At 38.9% G+C, this 13,121-nt stretch overlaps 1 protein-coding gene across 6 annotated transcripts in view; it reads right to left on the minus strand.

Annotated features, from left to right (window-relative positions):
- Positions 1 to 694: 694 nt before the first annotated feature.
- Positions 695 to 13,121, minus strand: part of GK (glycerol kinase) — a 52,252-nt gene continuing 39,825 nt past the window's right edge. For 2 of the 6 annotated variants that reach the window (XM_075059869.1, XM_032777790.2), the window contains 4 exons: positions 12,016 to 12,159; positions 10,074 to 10,154; positions 7,875 to 7,961; positions 695 to 3,468 (listed from right to left, as the gene is read on the minus strand). In XM_075059869.1, coding sequence (XP_074915970.1) covers positions 3,455 to 3,468; positions 7,875 to 7,961; positions 10,074 to 10,154; positions 12,016 to 12,159 — 326 coding nt within the window. In that variant the 3' untranslated portion in view covers positions 695 to 3,454. Of the gene's footprint in view, positions 3,469 to 5,013; positions 5,081 to 7,869; positions 7,962 to 10,073; positions 10,155 to 12,015; positions 12,160 to 13,121 lie in introns of those variants that run through there. The other 4 variants (XM_075059884.1, XM_032777792.2, XM_032777788.2 and 1 more) reach the window with 3 other exon arrangements.

The following is a 13,121-nucleotide window of genomic DNA, read 5'->3' on the forward strand; positions in this document are numbered from 1 at the left end:
ATATAATGGCAAGAGACTTGCATGCACCTATACACCAGTTACTACTCAGACCCATAACCAGATAGATGACAGCAATTTACATTGAAGTAAAGTATGTAGTGGCCATATACTCATAGTGTGCCTTTGGAGACAATGTACACTTAGAGAATAAGAGTCACCACATACGCAACCTCTCTCTCTCTCTATTTAAGACAGCTAGATTTTAGTACCATGCAGCTGCACCCACCTACTGATCAACAATATCCTCAAACCGTAGTCCTTTCATTGTTTTACTAGTCCGCCCCCGCCTCTCCCTCCCACCCCTCACCGCCATGGCTCCTCAACGTACGATAGTCTTATTTCCTTCAATAACCTAGAAACAGAAAAATATCAAAGCACTTTCAAATCTGATCCTTACAACTGAAAATGCCACTGATCAGCCCAAGTGAGAGCAAGCGGCAAAACCAATTAACCGAACTTTGGAAAATAAGATTTTATGAAGAGCTGAATAAATGGGGGGTGATTTAGATAGTAATACACTGTACATATGGTATACTGCATGTTAAGTTTTCATTCACGTTTTCCTCTGCAAATACATATCTGCAAGCAAGAACGGAGAAATTTTTAAGCCAATTTATTCATGGTATTTCAATGTCAATGTGTTTCTCGAGTAAGAATTCATAAATCTGGCAACTTATAGAAAAAAAGAGTCAACTTCTATTCACACAATTTATTTGAAGAGGTTTTCAAGTTATTTACAGTTAATATAAGCTATTTTGATAGAAAATTAACAATGGTGTTGAAATAACAGTTTTTAAAAAAATATCTGTAACAGTAATTTGAATCTCACAAAAAATAAGTTAGTCATTTACTCACAAACTGCAGTTGGAACAGCATCATCTCACAACAGGTTTGATTTGTCAGAAAACCAGCAGAATCAATACTGTTTGCAAAAGACAGATACACCAGTGTAAAAGGCAACACAATGAAATTAATGATTTCCAGTTCATTACTTATTACAGGTTTCGTGTTTCAGCATTATTCTGGAGAAAATAACCACCTGGGAAGTAATTTTGGCAAATAACTATTCAGAAACCCCATTTTCTAGAGTATGCACCACCCTTCAACAGTGTCCTCCTCCAAGGGCTATTAGCACGACACTGGTTCCTGGTGTTTGTCTGGCCTACACTGGTGGTTAGTCCAACATAGCTGCATTGCTCAAGGATGTGAAACACTCACCTCCCAAAAGCGATGTAGCCATGCCGACCTAATTCCCTGTGTAGATGCAGCTAGGTCAACAAAAGCATGCTTCCGTCAACCAAGATACCATCACCTGGCAAGGTGTTGTTCCTATACCAATGGAAAAACTTATATTGGAGCAGGCTGCAGCCACGGTACAGAATTAAGATGGCATAACTACCCCGTAGCTATGCCAATGTAGTCCCTGTAGTATAGATGTGAGGTTGAAGAGAGAAAGTCACAAAGGGTATGAAGATTAAGAATTGTGTAAAGCTGAGGAGTTTTGTTGTTTTACCATTATTTACTGATGACACTCCTTCAGTATACTTCTACAGATACATCTGAATACATACTGAAAACCAGAAACCTTCATTGCTACACATATTCAAAGACTAGGTATTTACAGCAGTTAGTGTGGACAAAGTACATTCAAGTGACCTAAGGACTGAGTGAATAGATTATGGACATGAAGGGAGGTTATATATTTCCACCAATGCATCAGACTCCCATGAATATCAGTTATACAAGCACCAATGGGAAAATATATTCCTCAGTGAACATTTAAAAAGCAGAGGTTTTCAGACTTCATTGCACTTGATAATAAAAAGGCAGTTTATATTAAACACATGTTCAGACCTGAACTTTTATGTAGCTCCAATACTTCATATTCTCTACTAGCTCCTCCTTTACAGTTTATGGGAGAAATAAAGCTTTATTAAAGAATGACTGCTTTTGCATAAAGCAGACCAGGAGAGATCTTCTGAACACAAAAGCACTCTCTTTAGCTCCTAGTGCATCTATGAGAAACATTCAAAATAAATGACAGGAAAGTTCCCACACTGACCCTCCTCCTCAGTGTCACTGTAACATTAGTATCATTTTGCCTATGTAGAAACTGCAGAATCATTTTCTCTGCCCCATCAAATAAACTTTTAAATAATTTATGTTGCTACTGTCAGATTGTCACTATGCAAACAGGAAAAGTGAGAAGAACCTATAATCATATTAGATGACTATTTGTTCAGATATACAGGGTCTAAACTTTTAAGTGGACTGAAAGCAATTTCTAAATTTGTGGCTTAGACCTTAAGTGCCTAGTTTTGGATACTCAAGTTTGTGTATCCCGAAGCTTTGATTTGGGCTTGCAGTCACCACAATTCAAGACACAAAACAAGCTCACTGTGAAGTTAAAACATGGTGATGCAAATTCAGAAGCAGCTTTTGGTCCTTAAGATACACTAAATGTAATCAAGAACAGAAAGTGATGAGGGAGAACAACTTATTTAGAGTGGATCCTGTTTTGTAAACAGCAATAGCTGCATTTTTCTAAAGTTTTGTGCATCATGTAGTATCTTAAACTGGGATGAGAAAAGACCAAACGCAGCACTGGACAACAAGGGTCAATACATCCTTTTAACTGTAAGGGCTACTGGCTGTTAAGGACTACCAGGCTCCCCTGTGGACAGTGTGCCTGTGTAAAATCTAGCTTTCAAAACAATGCAAAGATACAAAAATGGCCTTTACAAAAAAGTTGATTTTGCCTACCCCCTTCCAAAAGAGACAGTTAGGATTTAGTGTCTTAAATAGTTCTTATCAATGATCATCCCATGAATGTATGCAAGAGACAATAAAATAAACCTCATTTAATGTTTTGAGCAATATTTAAGAAGAGTCTGCTGACATTACCAGCAGATATTAAAGTGTCCGGTACAGATTATACACTGAGTTAGTGTTAAAAAACAAACAAACAAAAAACCTATACCAATAGAGATGTTTCAATCCAATGCCTACTGAACCAAAAATGCTTTTAGAAACCATAGAAATATAACTATGGTAATTCACAGTAGCTGGGAAATAATTTTACTATTTTATGACTTACTATAGTGCATTATAATAAAGTACCAACAATTAGAAAGGCTACAACTTCTATTTATGGCACGTCTTCAAACAAAGTTAGGACCTACAGACCCTGAAACGCTACTTAAAAGGTGGTGGTGGGGAATCAGGGAGGAGAAAAGACGGGTATAATTGTGGGGGTGGGGGGGTGAGGAAAGCTTAGTTTCCGTATTTCAGGTTAGAAATCCATCATCTTGGATGTCTCTCTAGGTCAGACAACAGATGGGTTTATAAATTAACTAATCATACAAACAGTGACATCATATTGGGAGATAACTGGATTCTTCTCTCTTCGCACATAAACCAAACAGGCTGAATTCCAGTAATCCATTAAGTAGCCTCATTTGTCAATTCCTTAAACAGAAAAGAGTATACATCAGAAGTACAGAATATACCAAACATATCTTTATAACATGGAATCATTCAGTTATGCTATAAAAGGAATATGCCATGTTTTTTACTAGCTCTTAGCCAATTTACAAAAATGAGGCTATAACGAGATGTTTCACATGGCAAACATATACAGCGGAGTCGCATCTTACGCGGGGGTTAGGTTCTAAAGTCAATGTGTAAGGCGAAAATCGCGTATAGTCAAAATTACCCTTGAAAATCCCGTAAAAATCGCCAATAAAGCACAGTATACTCAGAGGTGAAAGTAAGCCGGTACGATGTACCGGCAAGAGCCGGTACGCGACGCCAGACTGGATTGGCTTCCCCAGGCTGGTGATTTAAAGGGCCCGGGGCTCCCTGCAGCGGCTGGAGCCCTGGACCTTTTAAATTGCCTCCCGAGTCCTGCTGCCAGAGCCCTGGGGTACTGGCTACAGGGCTCCGGCAGTGATTTAAAGGGCCCAGGGCACTGGCCGCTGCAGGGAGCCTGGCCCTTTAAAGCACCGCCCAAGCCCTGCTGCCACTACCCCAGAGCTCTGGCAGCCAGGCTCGGGCAGCGCTTTAAAGATCCGGGAATTCCCGCAGCCAGAGCCCCAGGCCCTTTAAAGCACCGCCAGAGGCCAGCTGCCAGAGCCCTGGGGTAGCAGTGACAGGGCTCCTGCAGTGATTTAAAGGGCCCAGGGCTCCAGTTGCTGCAGGGAGGCCCGGGTCCTTTAAATTGCCAGCCTGTGGAAGCTGGTCTGATCTGGTCCGGCATGGCGTACCAGCTCTTGCCGGTACGCCATACCGGACTGTACCAGCTTACTTTCACCTCTGACAGTATCTTTAAACACTAGAACCACACTCAGTGCAGTGAGATGCTCACACTATGACACACACCTGGGAACTGAGAGAGACAGCAGATTCATGTCTCCCATCTCACGCTCACTCCGGGGCATACACTGATTGAGTGGAATGGTGGGCGGAATCGTTATTTCTCTTTTTTTTTTTGCTGAGCGCATACAGTTGAATTTGCATAAGTTAAATGCGCGTATGATGGACTCCACTATACTACTGTAACTCACTATGCCCCAGAGCTTGGGCTGTGTCTTCTGTTGTGTGGTGGGGGAGAGGAGACAACACACAAGATGGGCAAAAGTCTTTAACACTACATGGAGGGGATGAAATGAGATGCTCTTAGCTTCATTTTCTTGAAATGGGGATCAGCTTTTCCACAGTTAAAATCCTAACTGAGCCAATTTGCACAGATTTTTCTGCATTTCTGTAGTGGGTGCTGTTATGCCATCTGTACTAGTTTGCAATTTCATAGCCATCTCTGTGGTTGAATGCAGTAGCCACCAGAACACGCACCAATTTAAGAGACAAAAGTTGAGGAAGAATGTCTCATCCATGAGCAATAGCACCGGAATTTAGGTAGGCAGAATTTTATGACATGTTTTGGAACATGGCCTCATCAGCAGGGCTAATGCAGTCTTTTGTGGGATCTTAACTAGATGCAGCTAGATTTCATACTATCTTTCAGAGGAAGCAACTGGGACAGCACAATGCACCATGCAAAGACGTTGCTTCAGTTCCAACTCTAAGGAAAGAATGCCAATTTTCATCAAAATAAGAAAATCACTACAAGAAATAATTAGTGCAACTTCAAACAGCACACAAGGTTTTATTTTATTTTATATTTTGTTAGCAATCTCACATCAAGTGACAAGTCAAACAGCTAAGCTTAAAAAAATAAATCTAATGAGACTGCAGCACCAAGACTCAGCATGCTGCATAAGTTACAATGAAAACACTGTTTATTAGATGCACCATTAGTCTTTTTTTCCCTGGAGCAAAAGGGAATACTCTGAGGTCTTTAGGTGTTGTTAATTAAGTGATTCCTGTTTGATTTCTGGTACAGTGAAACGCAGTGATGAAGTTACTAAATTAAGGACAATTTCCAATTTGGCAGCTTCTGTATAAACATCCTTGCTGCAGTAGTGCTCCAGATACTGTACTAGCAAGGAGAGAGATTCTTCTCCCCCTGCAGTAGCTCTAGCACAGGGTTTCTCAAACAGGGGTCGCTGCTTGTGTAGGGAAAGCCCCTGGTGGGCCAGGCCGGTGTGTTTACCTGCCCCATCCACAGGTCCAGCCGATCACGGCTCCCACTGGCCCAATGAGAGCTGCTGGAAGCGGCGGCGGGCCGAGGGACTTACTGGCCGCAAACCGTGGCCAATAGGGAGCTATGATCATCTGGACCTGCAGACGGGGCAGATAAACACACCGTCCCAGCTCGCCAGGGGCTTTCCCTACACAAGTGGCGACCCCTATTTGAGAAACCCTGGTATAGCATCACAAGGTTGCCCAGAAGGCACATGATTAACAACTGTGTTGTTGCCTGGTGCTGATTCATTGCATACAAGACAGGAAATTTAACCCTCTGTTAAATTAAGTAAATTATCTTCTAATTGACACTGCAGCTCCAATGCAATCATCAAGACTCAAATGAGTCAGTGGGGTTACACTGCTGTAAATAAGAATATGACCAAATGTGACTGTTTTAAGAGGGAAGTCCCTTCTAATGAAGGATTTTTTTTCCTTTTGAGTTTGTTAACCAGTTTCAATTTTATATATTTTTGCCCCTGAAGCCTACTGTGTAAATAATACATTAAAAGCCCATCTGTGCATGCCTGCCTTAATTTCTTTTCAACACTTCAGTTATATTTTTAAAGTTTGTCTTTAGTTAGTGAACCCTCACCTCATGATAACTTGAAAACAAGAGGAGGAACATGGTCTGAAGGTCAGAGTGATTCAAGGATTCTGTTTTCCCAGGCTTTTATTCCTGCAGATGTCATGTGAGAGCTGACGAGACTTAATCTTAATTCCTCCCCACCCACTAAAACTGACATTGGTTCCAAGCATGTGAGTTTAGATACGCACTTAGGTTACTGGAGAAAGCATTTTTAAACAAATAAACCCAACATTTTGAAAAATAATAATCATAAGCAGAAGTGGACAAAGTATTAACTTGCTTTCTAATGTCAAATTTCATATTGTTGTAGGTGTCCCACATGTGGTCAGGAATCAGTACTGCAATTAAAACTGAAGAGTTTTCTCATTAAGCTTGTTAAAAATTTACCTATTTGTATAAATTTGTTTTTATAAAGTACTGACTTGTAACTGAGTTTTCCAGCCAGGGCCCTCCTTCAAGTGCTGCACTATCCATTTAAGCGGTAGCTCATCAAACTCACTTTCAGATATGTTCCAGATTTTTACCATAAAACTTTCAGACAAGTGCAGGCCACACACAGTCTTTAAAGACCACGGGGAAAAAAACATAGCATTGAACAATATGAGCAACAGACTGAACTGAAACAAATTATTTTCAGATCATTAGAAAAGTGTTCCAGAGTCATTAAGGGTTTGGGTCAGTGTTTCAGAAACACTATTTCAGAAGTTTATGGCCACTGTGCTGCTTCAGGCTGACAGCTTGCCTTTTGTATTTTTTTAAAACAAAAAGCTCAAAATAAGCCACGTGGGTCTCTATATTGTAAGAAAGCAAAATAAAGTATATAAATAAGACATTTGTGTTTCTGCTATTCAAATACACTATTTTTAAACCTTGTTGATCTACAGTTAACTTCCTTTTAAACAAAAGATCAATTGTAACTGAAAATAAATATTTACTGCACATGCACACAATTCTTCCTATTTAAAAATAATTTTTTTTAAATGCATAGGCCTACTAGGCTCTCTTTTCTTTATACATACAGACAAGTCTAGTTAGTTAGATTGGAGGAAGCAAAGTGTATATGAGCAAAATAATGAAGCTGTTTAGTTTGCAAAGTCTGTACAAATAGACCAATAGCTCCAAGTGGATCAGAATAGAAAACATTCAAATTGTTTGAACTCCTATATCTCTTGCAAGGAGAGCGGAAAATACATTTGCCTGTTATCACTTTAAGCCAGGCCCTCAATGCAGTTTAAATGAAAATAAGTACAGGACACAGGCTAAAACGCTTATTTTAACTCAGTTATACCATGCTACTGCAGAGAATATGATCCTCTGTCAGCATGCTCCAAAGGGTATATCTTGTATACTAGATGCACAAATCAAATAAAAAAAGAGTACCATGGACTATACAGTCCAAGTTTTTATGCAGAATTTTGCATACAAACTTAAAGCACAATGGAATGAGTTCCAAACAGAGTTCCAGCATTCACCTGAATTTTCTCACTAATTATAGGTTTAATTCCCACCGTTAACTTTTCTTTGTATGCATGAGCAACAAAGAGCATTGAAAACTTTCTTGTTGAGAACAAACAAATGGCACATAAATACATTTAAAACTAGTGTAGAGACCTTGTAGAATTATCTAGTTCAAATAACTAACCTGAGATGTACTTTGCTCCGATTACCATTATCATGCTACTCACTATATAAAAACCCAAAGGCAGACTAGAGAAGATACTAGAGTCACCTGATGTCATCCAGTAGAAGGAGTTTCCAGTCAAGCAAATCAAAAGAGAAATATATATAAATTGCAATATTTGTGTTAAGAATCAGATGAACAGCAAAAAAGTTACAAAAAAAGAGTAGTAACATCTGCCAAAATGTTATTAAAAGTGTTACATGCACACTGTATAGAGATAAGCCCAAGCCATATACATTTGAATCTGGATCCAGAATTCTCTAGCTTTCAAAGTTATTAGGTAGAGCCCATCTCTAATATTATTCAGTATAAAGCAGAAAGCAAGTGCAACAATTTCAAAACAAGAGGGATGGTAAATATCAAAGATTCCCCCAGCGGTAACCTGAGATGACTGTAAGCAGATTTTGGTAAAATACTTATATTCTGCTCATCACTTCAGGTGAAAAGGGAATTAAGCATATTTTTTAAGGGCTGGCAGAATTTTCAATTCTGTTAATGGGGAAACACCCTGTATACACACTTCATTATCTGGCTGTTGGGGATTTTAGGGTACATAACATTAGTGTCTGTCCCAGGTAAGGCATCTCAGTCACAACTGACAGTTTACTGAAAAAGAACTTTTGTCATTTGTATTAAAGTTATGTATGTATTTGCTCTTCTAGGGATTCCAGATAAAATTTGTTTTTTGCGCTTGTGACATTCGAAGTATATTTACCTAGTCCAATCCTTTTAAAAATATGACAATGAACTGAGTGTTTAAATGTACATTGAATTAATAAGATGTCCAATTAATATGCATTTAAGCTGTCCCCAGGAGCAAGGTAATTCCTTCTAGTTGCTGCAGCTTCCCTCTTCCAAAATGCTTCCTCCACAAACTCTTCATTTTCTCTTGAATTTGGTTTTTAAATCCAGTTTTTATAACACTGTAATATAGTTGTTTTTTTTGTGTGCTCTAGAGAAATGCATATAGCATTGTGTGCTTTAAATCTCTCTCCCTCCCCAAATAAATTTATTATAATCCTAATTTGAGTAATCTAGCTCAAACAGGGTCAGAAATACTTTCACTGATCTTAGGCCAGTGCTTCATTTACCTTACTAACATGGTCTGAAAATGTCTTTTGCATGGAGCTTTTCTCTCTCTCTCTCCCTCTCTCTCTCTGAGGAAGGTTTGCCCTTTCATTGAGAGAAGGCAGCATGCCGCATGGACCATTTCTATTGCTCATTTAGCTCAGATCAAAATCAGCCTTATTTTATAGGCCTCAATCTAGACTATTCGTAATTAGTGGATGATTACATTCTAAGTCCAGCAGCAGCAGTGGGACAGCTTTTGTTTAAATTGACCTTGCTAATACTACACAGTATGAAATGATATGCTACTTTAAAAATGTAGCTACTGTTTAGTTGTTCAGAAAGCTGTTGCTTTCACTGTATGGGGCATATAGTCAGTCCCATGTTATTTTTACTTCATAAAAATTAGTACATGGATTCTCAAGCTGTGGGTCACAATTCAGGTTTCAAGGGGTTGTGACCACCTTCCTCTCACACCTACCCACTTTAAAAAAAAAAAAAAAAAAAAAAAAGGGACATGAGGGTCCTAAAACACTTTCCTTTTGTAGCGTGAGGTCATGTTCTGGAACTGTTTGAGAACCACTGTATTATCTTATTATTTTATTATCTTTGCAGTAACTTACATATTAGAAGTAAAATCTCATTAATAATGACATAGCAAAATGCACTTACTTCCTGTTTGATTTGTTTTACATCTATAGCCCTTTTACTGCAAATAATCTCTTTTTCAATTAAGCTAAAGGATAATGCCAACAAGGAAATAGGCCATTATCCTTTCAACTGTACAGTTCATTTTTTAAAAGGAATAATTAATCCTTAAGTTAAATAGCTTGTTTTTACATGATTTCAGAGCTCCAGCGATAAAAATTTTTAAATGTTAAAATGCCGTTTTCTTAGAAGCAGAGCTAGACGGTTCTAAAATTTAATAAAGTGCTAAAATTTAATAAAAAGCAATTTTTAAAAAACAAGCAGTAAGGATTTTTTTTCTGTCTTTTACAGGAGAAAAATACATTTCTGTAATAGAGGGCTATTGAGGTTTTGAAGGACATTCAACTTGTGCTAGTCACTGAAATATAAAATATAATGGTTTACCATTTGCCTGAGGTTCAGATATCTCCCAGCCCATTGATTTCATTACAGCTTTCTTCCACCTGGCATAGCGATATTCACTCTCTGGAATCATAAAGAGGAATTAATGTTCTTTAACTTTAGTTTTTCCACATATTAAATTCATTATTAAACCTTTGTTCTGCAAGGATTTCCCAAAGCATACACAGCAGTTACTTAAGAACTCATCCCCATTATAACAGAATGTCTGAAGTGATAAAAAACACAACAACAAATAATGCATGAACAACTAGCAATGTATCAATTCTTCACAACTCCAAACATTTACAGAGTAAGGATCACATACTCTATTCTCTACTGCACTTCACTTAGAATCATGGAAATGTAGGACTGGAAGGGACCTCAGTAGGTTATCTACCCCAGTCCCCTGCACTGCAGCAGGACTAAGTATTATTTAGATCATCCCTAACAGGTGTTTGTCTAGCCTCCTCTTAAAAATCCTTCAATGACCAAGATTCCACAACCTCCCTAAGTAATTTGTTCCAGCACTTAACTGACTGATAGTTAGAAAGTTTTTCCTAATGTCCAACCTAAACCTCTCTTGCTGCAATTTAAGCCCATTGCTTCTTGTCCTACCATAAGTGGTTAAGGAGAACAATTTATAAAAACCTTGTAAGTCCCTGAAGACTGTTGTCATGTCCCCCCGGCCCCTCAGTCTTCTCTTCTACAGACTAAATACATTTGCTTTTTTCATTTCAATCTGTCCTCCTAGATCATGTTTTTTCAGACCTTTAATCATTTGTTGCTCTCCTCCCTCTTGACTTTCTCTAATTTATCCACATCTTTCCCAAGTGTCATGGCCAGAACTGAACAGAACTCCAGCGGAGGCCTTATCCCAGCTAATACATCCCAGAATGATGTTGGCTTTTTTTCAGGAGACAGTATAACTTTGTAAAAACTTATATTTAGTTTATTATCCACTCTAATCCCGACATTCTTTTCTGTGGTTCTCGTTCCTAGGCAGTTATTTGCGGTCATTCTGACTCAACTGTGACTCAGTACTAATATGCTGGGATATGGGCAGTGGAGAATCAGACTTTAAAACTCAACTTTTCCCCTACAAATTCCCTAGGCAGATTTGGAAGTATAATCCAAATTGAAGCAGTAATAGTCAGTTTCAAATCCTTTGAAGTTAATATACCAGGAAGGGGAACTGATAGAAATTTATTGCTGTTAAAAATACCCAGACAGAAAGGTTGTGCAAAGAGCATATGCTATCAAATATTAAAATCTCTACTAAAAAGGGAGAAATGCTTGAGTCTTGCATATGTATTAATTATAATGCCAAGTTTGTCTCCAGAGGTATCTAAGAACAGATGCAAGATAACACATTAGTTAGAACAGTGAGCTAATTTTAAAGATAACAACCTGCTCTACAAAGACAGCCCTAAAATTATAAAAAGTTGGCCCCTTCTGAAGCCCTGAAATCCAGCAACTGTGTAGAATCTTTAGGGACCACTAGCATCCTCTGCCAACAATTTTCAACACTGTGGAATCAGAGGGGGAAGTGGGATTTTATCAGTTTTCAACTGGTTGAAACAAAAAGCCTTCAAATCAAGCCTCACTAAATGACAAGCTCTTACATAAAGAGCTATGGTATGAAATCATTTTTGCCTGCTCCATCATTATTGCCCAACTATTGGCAAAGCAAGCAGCTGGAACCCACACCTCCCTCCTAAAAAGCCAGAGCATCAACCACTGCAGACTTGTCACCACAGTCTGAGAACTCGTACTGCTAATTATCAATAACCATCTTTACACTGGGGTGTTCAACGGCTTCAAGAACTGACAGAGTTTGGCCAACCATTCAATTTAAATTTACATGTATGCTGACAGAAAGGATTTGGAGGGTAGGGGGAGGAGGTTTTCAGATCATTTTAAAGTTCAAACTTCCAATTTCTTTTACCCTCAGGATTGATCTGTGGTTCAAATCGTTCCCATGTCACTGCTGTCAAATCTCCAGGATTCAGACTCCAAACTCCAACTCCTTCTGCCGCTCCGGCTGCCATTGCAGCTCCTAGTGCTGTTGTTTCAGGCATTGATGGCTTCACTAAAGTGAAACAAAGGACCACAAACCATTTTTCTTTATGGGTCAAAGTGCACAGACAAAGAGGTCTAACTGGGCTACTATAGCTTCCCTAAGGTTTAAAGTTTGCAAACCTCCCTTTAACACAGTTGTCACAGTTCCTGGTCTAATATGTCTGACCTCTTTGGAGCACCCTCCTCTGCCCCTTCTAGGCTTCTAGGCTTCTCTCACTCTCAGAGTGGGCCTCAGGCTGTGGTTCCCAGATGCTAATCACTATTATCTCAACAAGCATGACTTAGGTTCAGTCATGCAGTTCTGTCCCCTCAGTCAGTGACTTGTGGTTATCACAGTGACCATATAATAGCTTTTAAGAAGGCTAAGTATTATTTATTTAGAACAAAAACATTTCAGAGAAAACTAATATTAAAAATAATAGACAAACTATACACACACATCTAGCTAAACAGGTCTCTATCCATCTTCCACAGGGGGAAGGGAAGCAGGAGGGAGACACTTCTCTCTCCTGTCTCTGCTCAGTCTTTCTGATCACCTCCCTTCTCAGAGAATACATCACTTTAATTTTTTATAACCCTTTGATTTGTTAACTCTCAGCAATGGCAAAAACAAGGCTGGCAACTTCCATGGAGACAGAATACAGGATTCTCAAAGTTATGAAATGTGTGCCAGGGCTTTCTTACCGGGGAGCTGTTGTGTTGCCTTCCTGCTTGTTTTTCCAGCAGCCTGTATTAAGCTAACTCAATACACTGACACAGGAAATTCTATTAACTCAATACAACTATACGGAAACTACCGTGGCCAGGTCAGATACCACATTAATAAATTATGTATCAGTATTCACAGCAGCTCCACATCTGTCACAACAGTATGACAATAGGGGTTTGGGAAAGGTGTTTTATTCTCACTGCTGCTGAAGTTCTGCAAACCTATACACTTTTCTGGTGTATTACTGCAAGAGGCTTTAAACA

The sequence above is a fragment of the Chelonoidis abingdonii genome, chromosome 1 (assembly GCF_003597395.2).
Source record: "Chelonoidis abingdonii isolate Lonesome George chromosome 1, CheloAbing_2.0, whole genome shotgun sequence".
In the NCBI taxonomy this organism is placed as follows: Eukaryota; Metazoa; Chordata; order Testudines; family Testudinidae; genus Chelonoidis; species Chelonoidis abingdonii.